This window comes from Equus przewalskii, chromosome 29, assembly GCF_037783145.1.
Source record: "Equus przewalskii isolate Varuska chromosome 29, EquPr2, whole genome shotgun sequence".
NCBI classification, from domain to species: Eukaryota; Metazoa; Chordata; class Mammalia; order Perissodactyla; family Equidae; genus Equus; species Equus przewalskii.
In genome coordinates this window covers 8,198,016-8,225,404 of record NC_091859.1, presented here as the reverse complement: position 1 = coordinate 8,225,404, position 27,389 = coordinate 8,198,016, and the positions used below count along the sequence as shown (strand labels likewise).

General features: G+C 38.8%; 1 protein-coding gene across 5 annotated transcripts in view; it reads right to left on the bottom strand.

Annotated features, from left to right (window-relative positions):
* The window catches only part of OTOGL (otogelin like), a 172,905-nt gene that overhangs the window by 128,499 nt on the left and 17,017 nt on the right, over positions 1–27,389 (bottom strand). For 3 of the 5 annotated variants that reach the window (XR_011534854.1, XR_011534856.1, XM_070600664.1), the window contains exons 2-8: positions 18,752–18,930; positions 13,770–13,867; positions 12,726–12,765; positions 11,708–11,756; positions 7,096–7,162; positions 5,376–5,474; positions 3,656–3,810 (exon numbers count right to left, since the gene is read on the bottom strand). Coding sequence is in view for 3 of the 5 variants with exons in the window: in XM_070600664.1 (XP_070456765.1) it covers positions 3,656–3,810; positions 5,376–5,474; positions 7,096–7,162; positions 11,708–11,756; positions 12,726–12,765; positions 13,770–13,867; positions 18,752–18,846 (603 nt within the window). In the remaining 2 variants the exon portion in view is untranslated. Of the gene's footprint in view, positions 1–3,655; positions 3,811–5,375; positions 5,475–7,095; positions 7,163–11,707; positions 11,757–12,725; positions 12,766–13,769; positions 13,868–18,751; positions 18,931–27,389 lie in introns of those variants that run through there. The other 2 variants (XM_070600665.1, XM_070600666.1) reach the window with 2 other exon arrangements.

Here is a 27,389-nt window from a genome sequence, read left to right as displayed (position 1 = left end):
AGAACTAAAGGATTTGTAAAGCCAGAAAGGGCCCATCAAGTACTTAGTACGGTGAAAAAAAACACATAATTATAATATCTCAGAACTCTGGGGATAAAGAAAAGATCTAAAAGTTTCTGAAGAGAGAGAGAAAGAAAAAAAGGCTGTCTGCAAAATAATCAGAGATCACAAGGCGTTGAATTTCAGAATTCTGAAAGTGATTTCCAAATTACAGTCAAGATTCAAAACTCTCCCTCAATACACTCCTTCTAGGAAAGTGTCTTCCTTTTCCAGTAGCCAAGCACTGTCCACATGTTCAGAGCATCCAAAAAGCTTTTAGAGCCTATCTCTCAAGTATGAACAAAGTTCAAGGATCAAGAGACATTTCACAGGACCCAAGAAACAGGGGAACCAACACAGGAGAGAGAAGAATGAAATTCTCCAGGAGGCTGGTGAAAAGAAATCCCATGGGAGGCTCAAAAGCAACCAGTTTCGACCAGAGTAGGAGAATGAATTGAGGAATGGACGTCTCAGAGTGGGAGAGAGAAACTGAGAGGTTGCCTAATGTATCTGCCACACTGAGAAGAGTGATATAGAGATGGGGAGTTTGGAGGTGAAAAAATAATGATTGGAGTGTAGAAAATGCAGCAAACAAAAAGTGGGATAACTTAACTCTATAAAAATGTACAAAGAAGAGAAATAAAATAACCTATTGGGCTCAGCTATAAACAATATTTATAGGAATATTGTTCAGATATGTACAATACGTAAATGACAATAATGTAAAAACCACATACAGTTTAACCCACAATGATGATAGTAACTCTATTAGGAGGAGGGAAGGAAAGAGAGAGAGAGTGTGTGTGTGTGTGTCTGTGTGTGTGTGTCTGTGTGTGTGTCTCTGTGTGTGTGTCTGTGTGTGTGTGTGTCTGTGGGTGTGTGTGTGTGAGTTAGGGACAGGAAGGATGATGTTGCTGAGAAGAGTCCCTATTTTCCATAGTAGGAAGTGAATGAACAAGACCTACTGTTGAAAAATAAAGAAATGATAGCATATTTTGACATGAAAGATAAAAGCCAGAAGAAACAGCTAAAAAAGTTAAAGTAACTGCCTTTGGGAAGCCAGATTTAAGCTGGAGTAGGGAGTGAAAGAAAGCGGGGACTATTTTTTTGCTTCATATGCTGTGATGAAATCTTTTAAACTATGTACATGTATTATTTTCACAAAGATAAAATTGAATTTAAAGAAGGAAAAACAATCAGGAGTATAAAAAAGGATATATGTATAAATATGTTTATTAAAATATTTTTTAAATATTGAAAATATTTTTAATCTATTTCTAAAACAGGTCATAACGAAATAATTTGAGTATTCTCTAAGTCGGAAAAAATACAGAAAACAAAATTTGTGTTCGTCAATACCTGACATGGAAGAAAGTTCTTGATACAATATTAGGTGAAAATATAGGATAGAAAATTATACATAGTATGAGTTCAATATTATAAATGCGTATAAAGTCCAGAGGAAAAACTGCAGAATATGTGAAGCCATTAGCAAGGGAAACTCTTGACGTAATTCTAATATTATTTTTTAGTCTTCTCTGAATTTTTCAAATTTTCTAGAAAAGAAGTGAACTACTGCCATAATCAGGGGAAAGATGACATTTAAAATAAATGGATTTGTTGACTTCGAAGAAAATTCCACAAGCCGAAACAGGGCCAAGTAGAAACAATATCTTTGAACTCTGGAAGCACAGTTCAGCATTGTGTCCTATCTCAAAGGACAGATTATCTAGTTGACACCTTAATCCTCAAAAGGGTGAGCCACTGAACAAGAACGTTCAATGAGGGAGTGAGAAGGTGTTTGAGTGATAAGCCCAGTGACAGAGTGGAGGAGTAAAGGATAGTAGGTGACTGAGAACAGGAGCCCTGTCGTCCTCAAGACACATCCCACTAACTCCCCCACCTACAGAGACCTCTGAATTTGTATCCTTATGCCTCAGAAGTTAATTTTCAATAGACTTCATTTCCTTTCTGCGTCACAAGGATTTGTTGCTATCAAAAAGCTTCAGTGTCTTCTCCAAAGAAGATATAAGGATGGACAATAGACACATGAAAAGATGGTCATCACCACTAATCATCGGGGAAATGCAAATCAAAACTACACTAAGATATCACCTTACACATGTTAGAATGACAAAAATATCCAAAACCAAGAGTGACAAACGTTGGAGAGGTTGTGGAGAAAAAGGAACCCTCATACACTGTTGGTGGGAATGCAAACTGGTGCAGCCACTACGGAAAACAGTATGGAGATTTCTCAAAAAGTTAAACATAGAAATACCTTATGACCCAGCCATCCCACTACTGGGTATCTATCCTAAGAACCTGAAATCAGCAATTCCAAAAGTCCCATGCACCCCTATGTTCATTGCAGCATTATTTACAACAGCCAAGATGTGGAACCAACCTAAGTGCCCAGCAACTGATGATTGGATAAAGAAGATATGGTATATATATACAATGGAATACTACTCAGCCATAAAAAAGGACAAAATCATCCCATTCGCAACAACTTTGATGGACCTTGAGGGTATTATGTTAAGTGAAATAAGCCAGACAGAGAAAGACAAACTCTGTATGACTCCACTCATAGGTGAAAGTTAACATATAGACAAAGAGAACTGATCAGTGGTTACGGGGGGAAAGTGGGGTGGGGGGAGGGCACAAAGGGTGAAGGGGTGTACCTACTACATGACTAACAATAATGTACAACTGAAATTTCACAAGGTTGTAAACTGTCATAATCTCAATAAAAAAAAAAAAAGCTTGTGTCTATTTTTAATATTTGCCTCACCAAGGAGAAGAGGAAAATTCAGGCAACTCCGTCGTAATTTAGAAGGGAAAGAGAAAACAGATTCAAACAAACGAGGGCTAGGGAGAGTTTCAGCTTTTGAACAGGACAGCACAGCAGTTTCTTGATTGTGCTTTGAGATACCTGGAAATTCAGGGGACGAGAGTAGGTAGGGAAAGAGGTCCCAGATTACCTTACTTCAACTAGAGCTACGCTGCAGCTTGCATTTGGGGGTGTCTCCTAAGAATCCTTTTGAGTCAAGAATCTGCAACTGAGAATTAACTCTCTGAGTTCAGTCATATAGTGTCAATGTAGCTCGCAATCAGCTCCCTCTCTCCACATCCTCTAGTCTGCGCTCATGTACTCCATTTCATAAAAGCCAATCTCTGGTTCATACTGAGCGGTGCCGTTTTAAAAAATTAATACAGATGGGCATCACAGTGGAAGTGTCAAAGGAAGCACGTAAGAGTAATCTGGATGGTGCCTGAAACCACTCTTTCTTCAAAATGTTCAAATAAAACCCGAAGAATGGAGATATCAATTAGAGTTGATCCTAAGACACCCATGATATAGACATTTTGGCATTGCCTATAAGTCCCTCCCATATGGATCCAAACCCTTCTCCCAGTTCTAGGCCCCATCTCAATAGAACTATTCTCAATATAACTGCAAATTTGGTCCATCCTATTAAAAACCAACCCCACTCCTTTTGCAGTCAGGGCCCTAAATATTTATGCTATGATTATTACATATTTTCCAGTACTTTAAAAATACAGACTTTGCAGAAATAATTTTTTAGGTTAATGATGCTCTAGGATCACCTACCCATACAGTGTACTGAGGCTCCAAATTACCACAGTCCTTTGCAAAAATGTAAGAACAGTTTCCTGGGAAATAGTAGTAGATGCCATCAAAAGTTTCAAAGTGGTACTGTCCCCAGGTTTTGCAAATCCCATCTCTGCCACTGCCCATGTTTGGCACTGGAAAGAAATAGGATAATATTTAGTAGAATAAAATAAATTACATCTGTGCCTGGCAAGGTTCAGTCATAGAAGGTGATTCTAATTTTCATTAAAATAAATATTTTCTTCTTCAGTGGTCAATATCACAGGAAGAAATCACTAACATAAAATTACTAGTTGCTCTCAAAACTACTCAACTCCCCTGAAGATAAAACATGGTCTCCAAGTTGTTTTGAAGAAAGGATTTATGTTAGAAACTTCCTTAATTTTTGCTTCGTAAGGAAGACTCTGGAAGAAGGGAAGTAGGGAACACGATACAGTAAAAGGAGGTAATAGTGACAAAGAAAATATAATGGCTCAGAGGAGAAAGAAATGTCACCACTGAGTGTCCTAAAATTTGCACAGGCAGCATTACAGTGTCCCAGTCCTTGCAATTCTTTCAAAAATTTCTTAATATCCACAAGAAAAATAATCATGACAAAAGAACTCATGTTTACATGCCTGGGACTTGGGGATGGGGGGCATTAGTCATCCAAAGTGTGCTGGAACTTAGGAATTCATGACCTCAAACTGGCCAGATTTCAAGCAATGTTTGCCTTAAGTCACACAACACATCTCCTGTTGTCTTCATGTCTCTCTCCTCCTTTGAGGATAGGTCTCTATTCTATTTTGATTTTCTGGACCCTTCCGTTTAGAATGATATGGAAATCAATAACTTTTACTTAGCACTTAATATGTGTAAAATATTTTAATACACTCTGTAGGGAGCATAAAGATAAGGCATAATCAAGGTATCTTTTTTTTTGTAAATTTTACTTAGATTTATTAGCTTCAGCGAACTTTGGCCTTTTCAGGAAAAAAATACAGAGTTCATTATTCAGGCAGCTTTCTCTGACAGCATGTTTTATCTCTGTTGCATATTTTCAGAGAATCTTGTACTTTCCTTGACAGCATACATTGTAAGTATAACGAATGTGTGTCTGCTGTGTGTTGGTAGCCTCCTGTAGACTGTAATCTCCAGGAGGGCAGGAACACGTCTACATCATTCACTACTGGATCCCCAGTGCCTAGCCTGAGATCTAGTGGATCTAGGAATACTTATTAAATAAATGAATATGTTTTGGTAATTATAGGATCCTTTCGTAGACACTGTGGATAAAAATATTTTTAGAAGCCCCTCCCCTTGAAGAGCTCTCAATACTATTTCTATTTTATGTACAGAACGTATAATTAATTCAAAGTTAAAGGGAAGGAGTGGCTCCAAATAGCAACTCTAATTTATAAAGTAAAAGACAAGCGAAAGAGAAACTGGTTTTAATGGGCTAGTACAACATAAAGTAGAAAAAAACTCTTGAAGAAATAGTGCTTGAGGAAACAATAGAGATGAGTGAGAAGGGAAATAGAGTGGGCATATCTATTTTCTTACATTGTTTCTACATCACTGGGAATGAATTGTGGCCACTTTAGGTAATATACAATATGATCGTTCCAACTCCCAATGGATGAACACTAATATACCAAATTATGCCTTAATGTTCTCTTCGGCATCTCATAATTCTCTCGTAAGCATCCCTGAAACTCACCAATCTGGCACCTTGTCCCAAGCGCCTGAAATATTTGACAGTCACATGTACCAGTCTTAGAACAGAAAGCTCCGTTAAGGCATTCATGAGGACAAGAACCTGAGGGACAAAAAATAAATTATCTTCTGGCGTGCATCCGTTCTTATAAACATAATATGTCAAGATTTAGCTTGTACTAACTGTGACCACTACTAACTCAAACAGAACCCTGGGCCTTTTGCCTTTGATGAGCTAAAGAATTAAACTGGTCAAGTCTCTATCTAGTTCATTTCATTATGTGTGCAGTGAAACAAGAAAGACAGGCTTTCACATCTCAAACTACCCTGAGAGCAAAGGTTAGCCTCCTTCAAGCAATTGAAAGGTCAAGTTCCCATGTAAGGAATCCCTGTCCCAGATGATGAGAACCAGAAATACGCAAGCTGCAGATGATTCCGTTGATGGAGTTTGGCACCGGCTGCACGTCCAATAGACTCCTTCTCCAGGAGCAAGTGCTGTATTATAGAATACGTCCATCATTATTTCGAGGGATCAGACAAAGTATAAAACCCAAAAGGAAACTCCATTTTCAAAGAGAATGATTAAACACTTCATTCAAAGTTTGTGTATTAATCCTCGGGCTTAATTACAAATGACGCATGCTTTCTGACCCATACTTAATTTTAATGGGGCAGAAGACAAAGTCACAGCTGGTTGTCACCAAAAATATTCTTTCTTTCATGAAGAGAAAAATTGCCCCAAAGGATTATGTTGAAAAGAGGAAGCAAAAAACACTGAGCTCCTGAACAAGTTTTCAAAATGCAAATGAATCACAGTGAAAAATTTTCCTCTAATAAGGAGAGGACAAGAAGCAACTGGCAAAACTCATGCAGGAAGGATTTAAGTAACGCAAGAGAACTATGGTGACGTCTTTGAGTGACTATAAAGTATTACTAAAGATTGGACCTCTCTGGAATATGTTAAGGTCATGGAAGACATGTATCTAACTGTAATAATTTAATGATAGTTTTGCCAAAGACAAGGATTAGATAATGCTATTAACCTTCCACCTTAAGATCCATTGATCTAAAATATCTCTTTATGTTGCAAGACGTACAATTCTCTAAGGAATCCTACCTGAGGAAAAATGAATGGTTTCAACTTTAATCGTAAATGTAGGTCAGAAGTGATGCTTTACATAAACTTAAATACAGTTTTAAAATTTTATCTTAGATCACAATCTCACGTTTTTCCAATGAATAAACATCTAAATATTTAGATAAACAAATATATCTCCTTCAAAACTTTATTGACAGCTCTGTTTATTCTCCTGAAAATAAGGATCAAGCCAAAACTCATCAAGAGCCTTGCTATTTTAAATGCAAAAAAAACCTCAAATTAAATTTCACACTACCATCAGCATTCTGCTTAATGGAAATGGGAAATTGGTAAGCAAAAATAAAGATGTGAAGGAATCAAAAAGCAAGTAATTGATACAGAAATAGGTTTCTGATACCCAGTGATATCTTTCCTGGTTATGTAGTTATCAGCTTTGTCTAAGTATTTAACCCTGCTTATTTTCAAATATAACTCAAATTTCTATATGAGCTGAACTTCAACTATCACTAAGTATTATCACCACCCTGGCTCAGGTTCCTCCATGTATGACATGAAGTCATAAAGACTTGACTCAATATATCCCCCAAAAGGAAAGCAAATACAAAACCATAGGTGCAGCACTGACCTTTTATTTTGCTCTCACCCCAATTAATACCTTCATGGAAAAAATATCTTGGAGAAGTTGCTTCAAACTTTGAAAGAAAGAAATAAGAATTCAAGAGGGTTAAATTATTGAATTCAAGCCAAACATGCAAATTAGAAAACCTGGAAAACAGCTACAAATACAGAAATTGGAAAGTGCTGACTCGATGTTTCCTTGGATTATTGAGGCAAAATCTCCGTGAGGCAGAGAGGGGCTCCTGTGGGGTTGGAGTTAGAAGACCTGACTTCAAGGTTTGGTTTGGTTTTGCACATGACTTTGACAAGCTCTTTATCCCCTCTAACCACAGTTCTTCTCCTGCCTCCCTACCCTACTTAGGAAAGAGCCTGACCAGAGTCTAATCTTTGGATTAACTGACTGCTTTGCCTGCAGAAGTACTTGCAAGTGTAGATGGGTCTGGAGAAAACGCCTGGGCCTGAGGTACCAACAGACAGTCATGTCTCCCCTGCCTGCAGCCCCATCTGTGAAGACACCATCCACAGAAGCTTCTACTGCAGCAGCATGAGTGTGTCACCCTCAGTCCCCAAGGAATGGACACTTGAAGTTCATAGAACATTTAAATATATCCTTTTACAGATCCCGAGGCACTACAGAGTAGGGTTAAGAGCATGAATTATGGAATCAAACAGACTTGGATTAGAGTCCTGATTCTACTGTTACTAATTCTGAAGTAAGTTTCCTAACCTCTTAGTGCCTCATTTTACTCTTCTGTAAAATGAGAACAATGGTACCTACTTCATTGTGCAGTTATGATAATAAATTAAAACAATGTAAACAAAGATTCCAGTATACTGCCTCAAACATAGAAAATTGACAATAAAAAGATTTATATTCACCTAAGCAACCCAGATAAAAACCTTAAGACTTTTAAAGGTCAATATAGCTTAGTTGCAAATAATTGTAGATTGCTAAAACTAATCAATTATGGATTTTTATTCCAACTCAATGCCAATTTAGTGTATGGTCTGATTCAATGTCCTTTCCAATAGCATTTTTCTAGTGTTCACCAGAAGAATACACACTGTCAAAATTTGCCACATGACTGTCCGGTTGAGCAGCAGATGATGTTAGAAACACTGGAAAGAGTGAAGGATTCAAAGAAACGGGAGGGGATGGAATGTGACTTCAATTAGAAAGTCCCATCTCGGCAGATTCTGCTCTCCTTCCCTCATGTAAAGTTTTCTTTCCGCATTTTCCATCCCTCTACTTTTTCTTTTAACAGGCAAACCTGCCTCATGCTAAATAAAAGAACTCCCACACACTCTTCCCACTTAGAGACTCCTTTCTAAACTCCTTGCCCCACACTGTGACTCCAAGTTCATTGTCTCCTGCTCTCATTCCTTGCAGCTTTTATCCTCACTGCACAATCTCCTCTTTTTGCCCTTGCCTCAGTCCTCAAACTTAGACTCACAACAATCTCTGACCTTGATTCCCCCAAGTCAGCAAGTCTCATTCTCTCTTCTGCCATATTGCTTCCAACTTCCTAACTCTAACACAACCACCAAAATTACTGGGCACCAAACTCTTCCTGCTTTGGCTCCAGTGAAATCATCTCTGACACTCACTGAAAGTGTATAGTGACTTCAACTCTTCTTCACACAGTCTTATAACCTTAAGAAATTATTTAACTTGCTCAGCCTCAGTTTCCCAATCTATAAAATGGAAAAACATTAGCTGCCTCGGAATTGTTATTAAATGAAATGGGATAAGTAAAGCACCAAGAACAGTGCCAGGCACATAATAAGGTTTGTAAACATGTTACCTGTTTTTATTATTAGGCAAAAACTGAACACATTGGGTAACACTAGACCAAGGCAAGAACATATATTTTGGGTTTTGCTCCATATCCTCTCATTCAACTCAGGCTACACCTTCATGGAAATTACAATGACTACCTAGCACACCAGCCTCCTGGTTACAACAGCATCCTAATAGCTACAGCTTTCTATGCATTATACACCAATATTTCACCAATGTTAAGGCATGACACACAGCTTTTATGTTTTTACCAAATCTAAACTCAGAATGTCATCTTACATTTACGATTGGGAGCACTTTTACTTTTTATGTCATATAAATGATGACAAATAATTGATGATGTCTTAGAGTCAATGAACAAGTTATACAGAAACGACTTCTTTACAGACCTACCTGCACTAGACATGGAGTTTCTAGATAACGAGCACTGTTACTCAAGGTTCTGTTTCCAGCCTAGTCCCTTGTATGTGGTCAACAAATATCAACTGAACTGAAAATAAACATTATTTGAAAGGGAATGATCTGCTTCCCAAGGCTGTTTAGAACCGTGACTATGAAAGATTCTGTGGATGCCTCTCCCCACATCCTCTCGGCCCGCCTCAAAATTCACTGCATCTGGGTTTCTGTGCACATTGAGATCCTCCAACTTCAAGTACCAGATTCTTTCTCTATCTCTGCCTGAGGACAGAGTCCAAGCAGGACACACCACAGAAGTGTCTTCCAGGGGATTTAAGGCCCCCCCAGGGGCCACCCTCAACCAATGAGAGCCATGAGCTGGTGGATAAGTACCCGAGCTTCCTCCATCCCTTGGAGAAACAATTCTAAAACACATTCTACACAGCTCCTCAGAGGGGCCCCAACAAGGCTGAGCCTGAGATGCCTAAAGCAGGAAGCCCCTCATTAACACACGCTGTATTGGATTTCTCCCTTCCTAGTCTCACCTTCCCCTTTCCTTCACTTGCGCAGCACATTCCAGATAAATTACCCATATCTAAGTCTATGTCTCAGCTCCTGCTTTCAGGGAAAGAATTTTTGAAATGCAGTACAAATGCAAAGAAATTCCACACAGTGCATGCATTTAGTCACATAATGGATAAAAGAAGACAGCCTATTTTTCTTCCTTGATGATTTCATCTCTGCAGGAGATGAGAAGCACAGAGAAATACCACCTTTAGGTGAGAAATCACTGCAGCGTACAACGAAACCGTTGACAGAAGTGCGTCTACCCCTTCTTTGCTTATTGTTCATCTCATTGCCAAAATATTTCTGAATCCTTACTTGCACAGGTATCTATCCAGCAGTGTTCTGTCTTCCTAGAAGGGGGCAGTGGATCTGTGGACAAGAATGACCTTATAACAGATGAAATTTGGTCCTAAATGGTACAACTCATGATTATGACCTCCTTGTCCTTCTTTAACATTTCTTCTTTTAAAACTTTTTCAGATATTAAGTGATTTTGATGTATGTTCTCTAGCTATAGGAAATAGAAAGGCAACTGTTCTGTTGTTGATTCTCTCTAAAAAGGAAATCAAGACAAGGTAAGTGTGTTCTTCACTTATTAACAGATGGGAGGTATTAAGGTAACTCCTTTGGGGTAAATGATACAAATTCTAAAAACATCTAAAGAGACAATAGTATAACCCCATCCATAGGTCACTTCATGTGACAACTTTGGGGTAGATTTCACAGGTTCTTCAATCTGTGGGTTCACCAGAATGCAGCTTTCTCAAAATCAGATTTTCTTCTGAGCCATGCTGATGTCCCTTTGTGGTTAATATGGTCTACTGGCAAACATGTGAAATCACTTCACACGATGCATAACTACTTAACTACACAAAACACTCTGTTAAGAAAAAAAGTATTTCCATTCCCTAGACAATCCTTTACCCATTCTAATAAAAAAAAAAGTTCTCTACTCTTGATAAGAATAAATTAATTCTGTCTTCTAAATTGTCACAACAGCATATCAATTCTGGTTCGCTTCCCTTTAATTAACACCACAAAATACACAAATTCAGGCATCCATCAGAAAATGCTAGTAGGGATTGATTGCAATTCAGCATTCAACAAAGACTTCTTTGAATATATAAGCTATTTGCTATGTAAATACTCAAATCATATTACTTCCCAAAGAAATGCCTTTATTAAGTTAAGATTCTCTATTTTACTATCCACCTTTTATAGAGAAATATTACTAAAAACCCACCCATTTGAACATTCTAACCATTGTTTGAGATACAGCAATTATGTTATCTAATATCCTTTAGGATGTTGGAACCCAGGCAAAAAGTTCTCAAATTCAGTGCTACCCCACGCCACCAAAGAGAAGGTTTCCTCTCCAGAAGTGCCTGTAATTGAGATTGATCAGACAATCGAAAAGCCCTCAGTCAGGACACCCGGACGCCCCTGATGCCCTTTTGCAGTACTTAACTCAGATCATTTGTACCTTTCTCTGTCCATGTTTGGTTGTATTTGTTCTGTTGTCATTGTTCTCACTGATAGTGTGCTTAACTTTTAAGCTAATCAAAATTTTCTGGCAAGTAGATGACACTAAGTCTCCCACAAATGCTGTGAGCCTGTCAGTAGGTAAGAAGAGCAAAAATGCACTTGACCTCAAACAAGTAAATGTGAACTAAGCATGAATTTGAGGGTCACAGAAAAGCACTGGAGAAGTTACTTCGCCTCTTCCTCCTCCTTCTTGTTTTGTTTTTAGCATTTTATTCCCCTCCACAAAGCTCTCATTGTTGAAGTGATAGGAGAGGCCCAAAGCAGAAGGTATTATTTCTCTGCCTCTCCCTCTATCCGAGGCATAACCTACCTGTGCTGCTAACAGAGCTCTTTTCTGCCGATTTTCATTAAACCCTTTTCTGGAAGAAAACAAAAAGAACTTGTATAGTCAAAGGCCTCTAGGCAACCTAAACTAGCCTTTCCCAAGGGAGAGCTGGTGTTTTCCTCCTGATTTCCATCACTTTATCAAAGAAGTCTTTCTTGGTTTAACATTTAAAAGGTCCCCCTCCCCCTTTTGGAGGGGTTAGATTTGGGTGGTGGCGCTGTCTCGGTTTACAAAACTTGGGAATGTCCCCCAATGTCTCTGGTCTCTGATGTAAACTGAATTTTAGGAAGAAACTTCAAGATAGAGAAATAAACAAAATAGTGTAACATTGTAGTGCCAGCACACACGATATTTTCTCTCCACACGACTTTATAAAACCGAGGAGGTAAGTATTTGCCAAGCACACCTTCACTTTTTGCAAACATAACACTTAATTCTCTCCCTCTGCACGTCATAAAGGGCAGACTAACATCAACGTGAGCAAGCACATCAAACTGTGATTTGCCAAAATCAAAAGGCGAATAGATTTGCTTTTCATTAAGCAGATCGGTTTAGTCCAAAAAAGGATTTTCATTGTTTACTGCTACAACTGTTTTATTCTTTTTATCATTGAAAACTGTTTTACTCTATGTTAAGAACACAGCACATTTCATCAACCATGTATATTAATAATAACAGTATAAAAGGGGAAAATACTGCATATAACTTCTTTACAAATCTTTGACCTGAAAATAATGTTTCCTCAGTATCTACGGTCGTTGGACACCACCGAGAGCTCCTCTTGTAATTGGAAGGAAAGGAAATATTTTTGCTTCATAGATAAGGAACTGAAGGCCCAATCATTTTTAATTTGTGGAAATGTTTTAAAGAACTACATCTCATGCTCTTATTTTGTAAAATATTTCAGTTATTTTTTTTAAAAGCAGATACAGTATCCTGCTGAGCTTTGCTTGTTCCCATTAACTTTATGGTTTAGAGGAGAGAGAGAACAAAAAATACTCACTTTGATAATCCCGTCAAGATGGATGATGCACAAATATATCCTGCCAAGAGAAATATATATATAAGAATGAAAAAGAAGTTGCCCAAATATCTTGGTCAGATATTCTGGCTATTAATAGATTATTTTAACCTAAATTCTAAAACTTAGATTGAGTTTTGCTGTTAGTTATTTTGCATTTTCTAGAGGATTTTGACCAGCAAATTCCCTGTGAGACATCAGAGTGATGGGCAATCCAGAAAGAATGGGCAGTGAACCTAGCTTTACACAGAGCCATGATCCAGTGGGGCGAGCACTAGACTTGGAGTCAGAGATCCAAGTTTTAGTCCTGGTCCTACCGCTTAGTAAATGCTACCGAACATATCACAAATAGCAGCATTGGACAACTTGATCTCCAAAGTCCCTCCAGCTCTCAACGTTCTGTGACATTTTCTCCTTGAAGTTGCCGTTGCTACTAGGATTGGAAGACAGCGGCTATGACTCCTCCAGTCTTTTACACTCAAGTAATTTCCCCCACTTCCCCTACAAGCTCTAAAACATGCAGTCCTTTTCAGGGATTGAAAACTAGCAACTGAATGTAAATAAACGCTTTCTCCATAAAAATATTTTATAAAAGTTAATTTATAAATAAAATTGCTATGAAAATAATCAAAGATCAATTCTTAGTCCAAATATCAAAGATCTTATAACATCCTTTTACTATTCTTTGGATTGATGGCATGAAGACAGTTTAAGTGCTCAATTTCTCTTTATTTATTATAACATTTCAAATGTTTAAGCTACCCAGACAACTATACATATCAACAGTTGCATATCATAATAAAAGCATGATTTTAACATTTAAAAAAGAGTCAAAAAATGAAACTAAAAGTTCCAAGTTATCTACATTATTAAGAATCTTCAAAAAGATGATCTGGGCATCATTTAGTATATATCCACCCTAATGACTTCAAAGTACTTTACAGTATAAGGGGAAGTTGTTCCTATCAGTTACAAGAGAGATTAAAATGCAATAAAATAAGGTGAAAATTGAATATCAGTTCTTACCTTGTAATAAAAACAGCAGTATATGAAGCAAGAATATACTCCAAGGTATCATTAAATTGAGTTTTCTCACAATGTTCATTTCAGTGTAGTCTTTCTCCCTGAAATGTAACCAGATTGTTGGTCTTTACTATGATGGCATCTTAGGAGTCTGTGTCTTTGTAGAGGACTCAAATTCTTATAAGTAAAGCTTTGTAATAAAGTAATTCAAAAAGGAATTCCAGGCTTTCTGACTACATACAGCATCTGAGCTTTAGACCTCTCAGGCGCCCCCTTGGCTGAGTCTCATTAGTGATGCGCAGGAGCTTCTTGCCTGAGCCGGTGTGAGTTACACCCTACCCACCTCCTGCACATCACACGCCTCTTTAGCCTATATTACCTTTCATAATTTCTAAAGACAGCAGCATCAAACACAAAACTGTTGATATCTCCTGATCTCATGAGACAACCATTATTCTAATTGTTGATCTATTCTCAGTTTTATTCATAAAATAATTACTGTCCTTGGGCGAAAAAAAGGTGAAATAAAATTCTATCAACTATTCCTCAAATGTATAGATGTTCTCATAAATTTTTCTTTAAGAATGTAAAAGTTAAGAATTTAAGATCTTAATCCTTTTTCACTGCCTGCATGATTGCTAATTCCATGAGCCAAAAGATATTTGCCTATAAATTCACATTTTAGCCATAAAAGCACGCACAAACTTCACTAAAATTGTAAGTAGATATGTGCCTATGTATACACACACACACACACATGCTTGCATGTGTACACTCATTTTAAAGTTTTGATAGATGGGTTTAAATAATTTAAGTATAGTACGTGTTTAATAAATATTTATTGAAAAGTTATAATTCTAAACAGATAATCTTAGTTATTTATAGTTACATCTTAATATTGGTCCAAAAATATTTACCTACTAGCCACAATCAAAACTATAAAACATTCTAGATACTTAAGAAGATGTTACTACAGAATATATTTAAAAGTTAAGCTTAAAATTTGTTTAGAGAACCATAATTTTCTTACAAATAAATTTTAAAGTTAAGCCCAGCAATTTGGCTTATGCAGAATGCTTATTGATTTTTTCTGGAAAGGGAGGAAATGTATACAACCAATATACATTACTGAGTCTCTCCTTAATTTACAATAATTTCTCTTGGCTTCAAAATTTCCCATATAAGTCAACCTAAAACATGAAGAATCTATAAATCATGCTTTAGGACCATATTTTTCCCAATCCAGCAATTTAAAATTTTTCACAAGTGACACACATATGGAAAAATCCCAAATGAAAACCAAAGTTAAATTTTGTGGTTCAAAAAAATAAACATTTTGATAATACACATAGCTATTTCTAAACACTGCCAGAACTTGGTGAGAAAGGATTAGTAAACAGCAATATAAAGGCATGTGAAAAGCATTTTATTTCTAATATAAACTTAGATATTTTATGTACTTAATTCAAATGTAATAACTCTGAACTTTTCATCTCAAATTTCATACAATATTTTTAAACTTTTGATTTAAAAACATTACAGCCATTTTTACTGGTTAAAGTTAAAAATTCCAAGGCTGTATCATCTGGCATTTTTATTACTGTTTTTCTGTTTTGAACTACATGCATTTAAAAACTGTAAGTTGTTTTGTCTGGTAAAGAAAATAGAAGTTACACAGGAATTCTCAGGCTGACCATTCTTCTACAGACAGAGGTTTAGTGTATGCCTTCTTTCTGTTCCTCCTCCTTCCAGGCTCGTAGGAGGTAAGAGATTAGTAAAGGAGAATGAACAATGGCAAAGAAAACAATAACAGAAGTCCTAAATTCTTTTTCAACCAATCACATTATGAACTCATTACATTGAATGGTAGGCTGCATGAAAATGGGCAAAATAGACTTCCATGAATAGCTACAATAGAACAGAGAATTTAGATGAAAGGTTAGACCCAGAGCTACATAAAAAGGAATTTATGACTACTGCTACACGTAGTTATTACTGTCAAAATTTAGCTGACAGCTTTTATGTTTCATTCTACCCTTTGACAAAGGAACTTTAGCAAAAAGTGAGCCAGCTTGTGAAAAGATATTAAGTTCATGAGAAGCCCGAGGAGACTACATAATGCATGAAATCAACAGTTCCCTTTCTGCTACAAGAACACTGCACATTTTCCCACATGGAATATGATCTTTAGAAAGTTGACACCTGACAGCCTACTGGCCTCAACACACCACATTAAAACAACTGACAAGAATGGGAAAATGTTGGCCTTATAGTTTACACATCAATGATTCTAAAAAAGGTGGGAAAGGGAACATTTCTAATGAAATTCATCATCTTTGAGAAAAATTAATCTTTTTGATGATTTATATAACACTCGTTATTCATTAACTGAGATCAACTAGAAAGTAGATAACGTTTGATTCCCATCATATCACATTCTACTAGTGAAATGCAATTATTCCTCACTTACTTTACTAAACCTAACACATTTCAGCTTCAATGATTTTATCCAGAATTTTTACCACTGAGCAAGCAAAAAGAATCCTATATCTTTGACATGATTTTAGCCACTCTTAATTTAACTGTCTCATTATAAGAGAGTTTTGCGGTATTCTATTTATGCTTTCAGGAGGTGTGTTGCTTTGCAATCTCTGGGATGTTTCACATAATTTAATTTACAAAAGGCATTTATTTTAGCTTTTCTGAATAAAGATATGATTATGTGTCATAAGCGATATTCGTGATTGTCACGATTTCAGTTTAAAGCTCATCCTTAGAAGTTAACGTGTTATATTTTATACGGACACTAATTTTTCAAGTTTCTAGAGTGCCATTGATTGGCAATATCTAACTGGTATCTTCAAAGAAGTAATGTTCCTACAATGAAAGCTTCCTCTTGTCAACATTTTAGTATCAAATTCAAGACACAATACCAGTATTTCCTGCAGTTCTCTTCCTGCTCTAAACTACCATAGCACCGTGCATTTACACTATATAGTGCAATATCTAATGCACTAGATAGATAACATTATAAATTACGTTGGTTTTTCATGTTTTCAATTCCACTTTATATCTTCAATCATGCTAGATGTATTTATTTTAGAATTGCTGAGACGATGTTATTTGAGTTTCTCGGGAGGAGGAGAGTGCTAGCTCTGTTGTTTGTTGTTTGCTTCTCACACTTAGGGTGGATTACCTCATGAGTTTCATAATTTTGAAATTTGGGTCCATGTCTAGTAGGGCGTTTTCTACGGGAATCCTTTACTGCCAGGGTTGAAGATATGCCCCTCCAAAACAGATTTTTGCCTCTATTTCTTCCAATTGCTCCAAGGAACTTCATGTTAATTTTTCAGTTGAGGGTTCCCAGGCTACAAACTATAAACTCAAATCCCAAACCCAAAGTGAAGGAAGGCCAAGTCTACTTCCTGCTGTGTTTTTGGCCTCAGTTGATATCCCTTACATCCTTGTGAACTCACTCAACCAATTAAAAGAATGACTATTTTATTTTATTCAGCATTTCCATGTATTCTATATCTGGCAAATCTTTAGATTCTCTAATCTGTCATATTGCCAAAAACAGAAACACCAACTAGAAATATTATATGCTTTTATTTTCTAGGCTACTACTTTATAAATTTGCAATTTACTTTCTCAGATGAATTACAAACTTGTAATATGGAGCTATCTATGATTCACAGGTAAACTCTTACCTAATTTAACTCTTTTGCTAATTTTATCCAAGTTATTCAAAACAACTATAAATTTGTAAACAAGGCATATCAAAACGTCTCATATTTGGATCAAATTACTTAAAATATGAAGAAAATCCTGTCAAATTCCTAAATTCCACGGTTGAATGACTTCATATAATGTCAAGATTCTAACTCTGATATCGGACAGCTTGACTTATAACAATAGCCACTGCAACGGCTATGGAGTGGCAAATAGCAGATTGTCATCTTCTGCCTTCCCAAAACTGGCAAGGTTGATACAGAAAAGCTGCCTTTGGAGACACGGCATCATTGTGGTTTTCAGCAGAGCACCAATCAGTATAAAAACATAACTTAGAAGAAACTAAGCTCTTCATTGTGATTTGAGAGTCACATAAAGGTCAGATCAGCCCCCAAAAATGTTCCTCCCTTATCTTGACATGACCTCTTCCCGAGCTCCCAGCCTGAATTAGTCTTACTGAGTTACTTGCAAAATTGTTATCATTATCTCCCCAAAGCTGCAGTGAAAACACTCTAGTTCCCTTGGAAGGTTTTTTCAGTCTTGTCTTCTAACAAGCTAAGTTTATCAGCTCTACTTTAGAATACCGTAGTGGTTCTCAAAGTCCGTGTGCGAAAATCACCTAGGGAGCGTGTTAGAAGCACAGATTCCCAAACCCACCTCCACTACATCCTGTGTTTTCTGATTTTTGAGTCTAAGGGAACTATGCATCTGGATTATGCTAGAGAATCTAGCTTTAGAGAAATTAAATACCAAGCTAATTCTTTCTGGCAGTAAAAAGGAATGCAAATGAAACACAAAGATGGGAGCACCTAAAAATCCCATTGGAGGGGAAAGAAGAAGCAGCTGGAAAAATTAAGTGGAGTTGTTGAAGGCCAGCCTCACTACCAGCTGGTGAGTAGTTTTTTGTTTGGGAAGAGGAAGTAGGTGTGCTTGTGAATTGGCCTACTCTTTCCATGCTTCTCATGCAAAGAAACTCCTCCCAGAGGGCTCACAGCCTCTGCTCCACTGGCAACACATCTTGATGAGTCTCTCTATGATAGGTGGGATAACAGACTTCCCAAAGACATCTATGTCCTAATTCCCAGAACCTGTGAATTTTACCTGACATGGCAAAAAAGACTTTACAGATGTAATGAAGTTAACAGTTCCTTTAAGTTAATTCCCTGTGGGTTCAATGTAATCACAAGTCCTTGTAAGTGACAGAGGGAGTCAGAGGGATCAGAATGAAAGAGATAGGAAACTAACATACTCACATTCTCTCCACCAGGAATAAGCACTTGATGCTAAGCAAAATAAAATATGGTGGTCCTGGGGCCGGCCCAGTAGTGTAGTGATTAAGTTCATGCATTCTCCCTTGGCAGCCATGGCTTAACAGGTTTGGATCCTGGGCACAGACTTAGCACTGTTCCTCAAGCCATGCTGTGGCAGCATCCTACATAAAATAGAGGAATATTGACACAGATGTAAGCTAAGGGCCAATCTTCCTCACACACACACAAAAGAAAAACAGGTGGTCCTACAACTGATCCAATTCTCTTTCTCAGGTATTGAAATATAAATAACAGAGATAAAAGTCACATGTCATAAGGTTGTGGGCCCTAGACCTTTGTAGTCACATAGAATTAGAGATGGCAGCTATTTTTCAGTTGTGTGCATGCTGTTAAACAAACAAAGAAAGCTATTCTACAAGAAGTAAGAAAATGGAGCAGATGTTCAGAAGGAAGCAAAGAAACAAATGATGGAGAGGATGCTTCACCACAATCTCGTTTCCATGACTACACCAATCCAATAACTTTTTTTATTTGTATTAACTTGATTAGAATTTTATTCCTTGACATGCAATAAGCCATGACTGAGACAGAAGGACTGAGAAAAAGGAGGATGACTGTGACGGTTATCCTCTGTGTCAACATGACAGGGCCACAGGGTGCCCAGATATTTGGCTAAACATTATTCTTAGTGCCCTGGTAGGAAGTTTCTGGATGAGATTAACATTTGAATTGGTAGACTGAGAAAAGCAAATTGCCCTCCCCAATGTGAGTGGGCTTCATCGAATCCACTGAAGGACTCAACAGAACAAAAAGGTAAGGAAGGGAGAATTCGCTGTCTTTGTCTGCCTGTCTTCAAACTGGGACATCAGTCTTCTCCTGCCTTCGTGCTTGGACTTAGACAGGAACTATACCATCAGCCCTCCTGGGTCTCAGCTTGCAGACTGCAAGACTTGCAGTGGCCTGGGTTAACTCCTCCGTGTGGATGACTCCAAGCGCTGCCCTCCACAGGTCAAGCTCATATATTTGATCTTGTAAAGTTAATGAGCCAAGGACTCAAGGAGACTTGGACAAGGGCTCTCAGTCAGCTTGCAGCTCTCGGGACAACGGCCTTCTACTAAGGGATACTATAAATTAGAGGGAGTCTACTTCTCCAAGGTCCCCGAACCATCTGTCTAGACATAGAAAAAAACTGGAGAACTCGGATGTATACATACAAAAAGATGTCACATTTTCCAAGAGAAAACCTTCTTGAAAGGTATTAGATAAGAGGACAGGAGAAAGTTGGGAGCAAGAACTAGAAAAGAAGAAATGGGGTGCTGTGAAATAGTCTCATGACCACCAAGCGTCATGCTAACTCCAGCTCACTCTTCCGCTATCTGAATCAGATGCAGAAGACCCTGAAAATTAGACATCTATTACAGCACTCCAGTGGGGGGAGTCGGAGCAACTTCAATGACACAGGGAAGTTGTGACAAGATTTGGGATTTGGGAGACCTTTTTTGGCACTGAGTGCCTTGGGGATAAAATTTTTTATATAAAAATTAGGTGGTAGTATGCAGACAACAGCAGGTAGAAGCATGCTTGGATAGATTAGATTACTGTTCCCAGTTCTTCATTCATTCCCTCCTTGTGATAGAATTATATGTCTTCCCTTTTCTATGTGCTTTTCAATACCTCCCACTGGAGTAGAAATAGTATATTTCCCCTCCCTATTATTTATTTATTTATTTATTTATTTATTTATTTGCTGGGGAAGATTTGCCCTGAGCTAACATCTATTGCCAATCTTCCTCTATGTTGCGTGGTCACTGCTGAGTGGTGTAGAGTCTGGGAACTGAACCCAGGCCACCAAAGCTAAGCACGCTGAACTTAACCACTAGGCCATGGGGCTGGCCCCTCCCCTCCCCATTGATGTTTGAATTGGTCATGTGACTTTCTCTGGCCAATGTAATATTAGCAGACACAACTCCAGCAGAAGCTTTAAATGTGCTTCAGAGTTTCAGATTGTCCCTTGCACTTCTGCTATCCACCAGAAGAATATGTCCTATGTAATCACTCATCCAAAGAGAATGAGGAAACATGTGGAAAAGACTGCAGCCTAAAATAGCCTCCAAGAACTGACTCACATGGACCAGAAAAATTGACATGTGGTATGCCATTGAGATTGGGAGTTGTTAGTCATGTGCAACATTGTTGTTGCACTAACCTGACCCATTTGGAAGAGTCAATAAACTCTGTGCTTCAGCAGATGGAGCAGTTAGGGGAGGTGACGCGGCCCTGCCCTGGCTGGCACTGGAGAAGGAGGGCTCTTCAGGGTGCTCTTCCACCAGGTCTGGAAGAAAGCATCCAGTTCCACTTTCCTTCCTGGGTTATGCCTAAGAACTACTACTCCTGGGAAAACAGATGGGAGAAGGCACGGGACTGCAGCATCTCCATAGATAGAGGGAAACTGATACCCACTTTTTTCTGGTAGGACAAAGATAATTCTTGCTCATCTTCTATGTTAAATTTAAACATCACCCCGGCTGCGTAGCCTTTCTCCAATATTGAGTTACTCAGCCTTCTCTGGGATGTATCTTCCATACCAGTGTCATTGCTCTCAGCACAATAACTTACGTATTTCTTTCTTTATGGGCCTGTCTCACCTGCTGTGGATTTTTGAGGGCATGGGACATATTTTAATGTCTTCCTTTCCTCATCCTCTCAAAAATATTCTTTAATTGAGTAAATTAATGTATGCTTCTGTTATAAGACCCTTGGGGAAATAGAACTTTCAAAGCCTCTTTTTTCCTATTTTATGCATGGCCTGATCCAGTGGCCTGGATTAACTCCTCCGTGTGGATGACTCCAAGCGCTGCCCTCCACAGGTCAAGCTCATATATTTGATCTTGTAAAGTTAATGAGCCAAGGACTCAAGGAGACTTGGACGAGGGCTCTCAGTCATTGACAAATATCTCTTCCTTTGTATTCTGAATTCAAGTTGCAATTACAACAGTTTTGAAGATGAAGAAAAAGGAAGACTACACAGAGCAATGGATAAATCACAGGTCGTATCTTCACAGAGAAAGGCAGAACATTGACCATCTCCTCCCTACCTTTCCTTGTTTCCCAAGAGTCACTTTTACCTGTGGAAACATGGAACTGAAGCTGGGCACTAGTTCACGTCTCAGGAAATTGCACTCTTGCTCTCAACTACCGCTTGGCACTTAGCATTTAACTAACTTACATTGCCATTTATCTTTTATGAGTCTGCCTGTCACTTCTACTAGATTAGTAGGTGATTGAGAGCTGTGATCCTGACTTACACATCTTTGTGTGTCTCACAGGCCCTCAAACAGTGTTGGATATAAACTAATGCTTAACGAGTACTGTTATTGCTGATGGTAATAATGACGTTGATAAGCATCTCCCTTTCCTGATATGTTTATAGAGGTTGGTGGGTGGATTGGAGGGTGGGGTGGCGTGTGATAGGAAATGAGGCTAGAAAAGGAAGCAAAGTCCAGATCATGGAAAGCCTTACGTTTCAGGCTTAAATAAAGCGAACTTGCTCCTGGAGGCAATTGAGATCCATTAGAAGTTCTAGTGACCATTTTCTTAAAAAGCTCTCTGACAACAAGATGCTACATGAAGTTGAATTCAACATTTCAGAATCCAACAACTGGCTTACTTCCTGGTTTGAGTTTGATTGCTTCCATCTTCACACAAATATCTCCCAAAGAACTCTCCTTTTCATATAGATGAGACAACAGAAACCCCCAGACGCAGGCAGAGGGAAAAAAATAAGAGATAATGAAAATCATAAATAATTATTAATATAAGTTCTGGGGCATTTACTATGAGTAAGCACTATATTAGGTGGAATGAAGATAAAACATATATAAATCATCTCTTCAACTAATTTTGTGAGCACTGTAATTCTAGGCAGAAGAAATAAGGAAATGAATATGATAGCCTCTCTCCTCAAAGACTATAGTCCACAGAGGTAAACAACATTACAAATAATCATAAAATTCATTATTTAATTGCAATTGTGGTGTGTGTGCTCAAAGAAAGTAGAAGATGCCCCGAGAGAGTCTTGCAGGAAAGGGGCGTGTCAGGAACGACTTCTAAGGAAAGGTTCCTTTTAAATTGAGGACTGGAGTTGGCCAGAGAGAACCAAAATTTTACCAAGTAGAGAAAACAGCTTGCGTAGATGCCTTGAGAGGAAGGAGCTTGGTAGGTTAGAAGAAATAAAGGGCTTAGTGGGGCCGGAGCAGAGTGAGCCAGGGAGAGAATGGTGCAAGGCTGGGATGGGGAGCAGCAACGTGAGGCCATTCAAGTGCTTCCGGCCATTGTAAGAATTCTGGACTTCACTCCAGGAAGAACAGAAGCTAGTGGAGAGTTTGGAGCAAAGGAGTAACATGCACATGATTTTATATGTATATGTTAGTGTGTGTGTGTGGGTATACACACATACGTATGTATGTACAAATGCACACACATAATATACATACAGATAAATGCACACATATACTTATTATAAATTATGTATATTTTATTTATCTATTTGTTTGTTTTAAGATCACTCTGTACTCAAGGAAAACAAAGGTAAATTCAGGAAAACAGCCACAGGAGATGACTATAGTCTGGTTAAGAGACGATAGTAATTTGGACTAGGATGGAAGATGTGGGAGTTGAGAAAAGAAAGTAATTCAGGAAACATTTTGTAGCTAGAGTAACAGAATTTGTTAGTTAATCAGACATTGGGCCTGAGAAGAAAGAGGATGTAAAGGATGATGTTATCTGGCACGATTAATCGAGTGGATGGTGAGGTCATTTACTGAGATGGGAAACACCAGAGAAAGAGCAAGTTTGCACCAATGTGAAGTCTATAGAGAGCAGTTTTGTTTGTTTACTTAAAAGGATACAGGTAATTATTTAAAAGCTGATAAGGATACCACAGAGAGGGAGATATTGAAAACACAGTGATAGAGGTTACTCAACAGAGAACATTTCTTGAGCAGTAGGAGAGCCTTCTCTGAAGGAGCATATAACCCAGAAGGTGAGAGAAGTTAAATGTATGCAATGGGGATTGATGCGGGGTCGGTGAGCCGAGGAGTCGAAAGAAAGATTTCTTAGACTCTCAAGATCTGGCAGTAGTGCTCTTTTATTTAGAGAATAGTGTGGAATAGCATGGGGACAGGACCCATGGGCAGTCAGAGCTTCTGCTGCCGCCGCTTCTGCTGCCCCCGCTGGCATGGGGACAGAGCCCATGGGCAGGCAGAGCTGCTGCTGCTGCCCCCGCTGGCATGGGGACAGGACCCATGGGCAGGCAGAGCTGGTGCGTGGGGACAGGACCCACGGGCAGTCAGAGCTCCTGCTGCTGCCCCGAGTTGAGGGTTAGGGCTAATTTTATAAGGCATAGGTATATGATTCATCTCTTTACAAGACAAAGGAAAGAACATGAAAAAAAGTTAAAATGGTATCAGTGCGGGTGGGGTCTGGTCATTGGGTGATCCCATGACTTTTAGACAAGAATCAAATCGGATTAAGTAAAGGTTAGAAAGGTTAGACGCCACCACCCTAAACCAGTTACATGAGATTGCCAGACAGCAACCAACTTAAGTTCTTGCCTCTGGCATTGACCAAGAGCCTCTAGAGATAAGACCATCCCCCCCTTCCTGGCACAGAGAGGGAGGCATCTTCACAGATAGAGGTTTCCCTTAGAAATGTAAATGTTTCCCAACAAAGGGGCAAACAAATTCCATTCCTTGGAGCCTGAATCTCATCTGTAGTTTTAAAACTAACCAGCCTAAAAATCCTCATCATAAGCCATTTTGAAATTAAGCAGCCTAAAAATCCTCATCAGGGATAATACTTTAAATATATAAATATTTTTGCTCTTTTGCAATTTCATGTGTATGACCTTCTCCCAAGTTAGAATGAGGCATGCATCTGCCTTGGGGATTCAGGTTATTTCAGCCAGGAAATGAGGAGGAAAAAAGAAAATATAAAATTCAGGTTCAAACATACAAAACAGGATTTGTTTGTGTGCAAAAAGACAATAACTTTAAAAGCCAAGTTTTTGCAAGAAAAAAGAAGATTTTCTATACTATTTATCTCCCCCTAAAATATATCAAGGGCAGGACTGAGGGACTGGATCGTAGAGTTTTATATGATGGAGTTCGCAGTGAGGCTAGAGGAGGAAGTCGTTAAATCCCATCTCTCACAGCCGGAGGGACTATGGGGAGGAGAACGGATTGGAGGCCTGAAGGAAGGTGGCTCCACAGCAGCCAGGCTAAGGGAAGGAGCAGAGTGTTGACAAGCAAAGGGAGGACCTGAGTCTAGCTCTCCTGCGCAGCCCTCAGTGCCACTTGGCAGATGAGACCACATGCCTCCATGGGACACTGTGGAAGGCGATTAAGGGTCAGACCTCAGAGCTGCAAGAGGGCCGCCATCTTTAGAAAGAACCACCTTGGAAGCAGAAGTCTGCAGGTCAGACAGTGTGGCCAGGGATTCACAGATGGACTTCAGAGGGTTCCACAAAGCCAGTGCGAGCTGAAATAGAGCCCAGAATCATCAGAGAAATAACCAGATGAACAAAGCAGGAGTAACAGCAGCTTCCATCAGCAGTTGCTAACAACAGCAGGACACTAGGGATAAGACCAATTGTACAGCAGAGGTCGCTAGCCCAAGCAGAAGCCCAGACCAGCCCCTTGTGGCAGAGACCACACTCCTGCAGAGAACACTGTACAGACCTAAGAGCCAGCCTCCCAAAGACACACAAGGACAAGTGAGCCATTCCCCACCCCTAGATGAGGCGGAAGGGACAGGAATTCTGAAGGACATTTCTCTAAGCCATCCAAATAAAGCAGTGGATATTGGTGATACGTTCATCCACAGAAAAAATAGAGACCTTAATTGTTCATTGCACATCTGAGTGTGGTGTTGGTAAATCTGAGGCCCCACTACATTTATAAATAATGACATTATTACCTTGACTGTGATAGATGCCATGTGAAGTGGGAAGCTGAAAAGCTATAGCATTTTAGAAGACAGAACTGAGACGTGCCGGGGACAATTGCATTTACTACATCCTGTGAAAGACCAGAGGAGAGAAAATAAGCAATGGATAGGGGAATAGGGGCTGCAGCCCAGTGCTCACAGACACAGCAAGGCCCCTACTCCCCATCTCATCCACACACATCCCCTGCACACCAAACACCAGGGGCAACTCGGGAATCCACCTCCAGATCCCACCTCACTCGTTAGTGGAGAAAGAGCCAGATTGAGCTCCCATTATTTAAGAGACTGGAACCAAACCTTCAAGAATGACCTTTTGTGCACTCAGACTGGCCAGAGCAGGCATGAACAGGCATGAAAATGGTGTGAGATGCCACAATTCTCAAGAATATCCTTTTTTGTTGTTGTTATATCCAGTAATGTGCTGATAAATGCTTAACAACCAGCTCAGAGGAAAGGGGAGGGCCCTGATTTACAGCCTTTGCAGATTTCCATGGTGTAAATACTCCCACCATGATCAATTTGAGCTACCAATGTGACTTCATAAAATTCCTGCAAATTTACTCATTGGCTTTCAAGAGCCAGTAGGAGATGGCCCCAGCACACCACTGTGACCCAGTTAAAGAGCCATGAGAGGGCATTGTCTATACCAAAATCTAATTTTTTTCATTTATTTGTTTATTTTTAGATTTACATCATAATATATTTCTAATTCTGCGTAGATTACATCATGTTCACCACCCCAAAACTAATCATAGTCCATCCCCTCACATGTGAGCTTAATCACCCCTTTTGCCCTCCATGCTCCCCCCTTCCCCTATGGTAACCACCAATCCAATCTCTGTTGCTATGTGTTTGTTTGTCGTTGTTTTTATCTTCTACTTATGAGTGAGACCATATGGTATTTGATTTTCTCTCTCTGACTTATTTCACTCAGCATAGTACCCTCAAGGTCCATCCATGTTGTCACAAATGGCCAGATTTCATCACTTCTTATGGCTGAGTAGTAGTCTATCATGTATAAATGCCACATCCTCTTTATCCATTCATCTTGATGGGCACCTAGGTTGCTTCCAAATCTTGGCTATTGTGTATCATGCTGCAATGAACATAGGGGTGCAAGTATCTTTATGCCTTTGTGTTTTCAAGTTCTTTGGATAAATACCCAGCAGTGGGATAGCTGGATCATATTCAAAATCTAATTTGAATGGACCTCACCAACTGGTGAGTTTTTACCTGCACTTCTACTAATTAGCACACGTTGTGAGCCTCCAAAGGTTTAAGTCAAATATTAGTTTGAATTAAATTGCATAGATTTCATTTTTATTTAAGCTAGCTTATATCCAGGAAATTGATTTCCCTTTCACCTGAGCTTATATCTTATAGGGTAATTTTTCTTCAATTGCGCTATGACTTCACCAGAAACAAGACCCTTGTAACAAGTACAGAAAAGCCCTCTGCTGGCTCCCTTTTGAAAGTCAACATGCATGCTCTCAGGCTCTGGAGCTTTCGTTTCCCTGAGTTGCCAAGCTGAGCCAAACTGCAAGTTCTGCCTTAAAATGCCATTAAGATAAGAATGGCCTAACTGTTTCTACTAGATTTCATTGTTAAAACATGA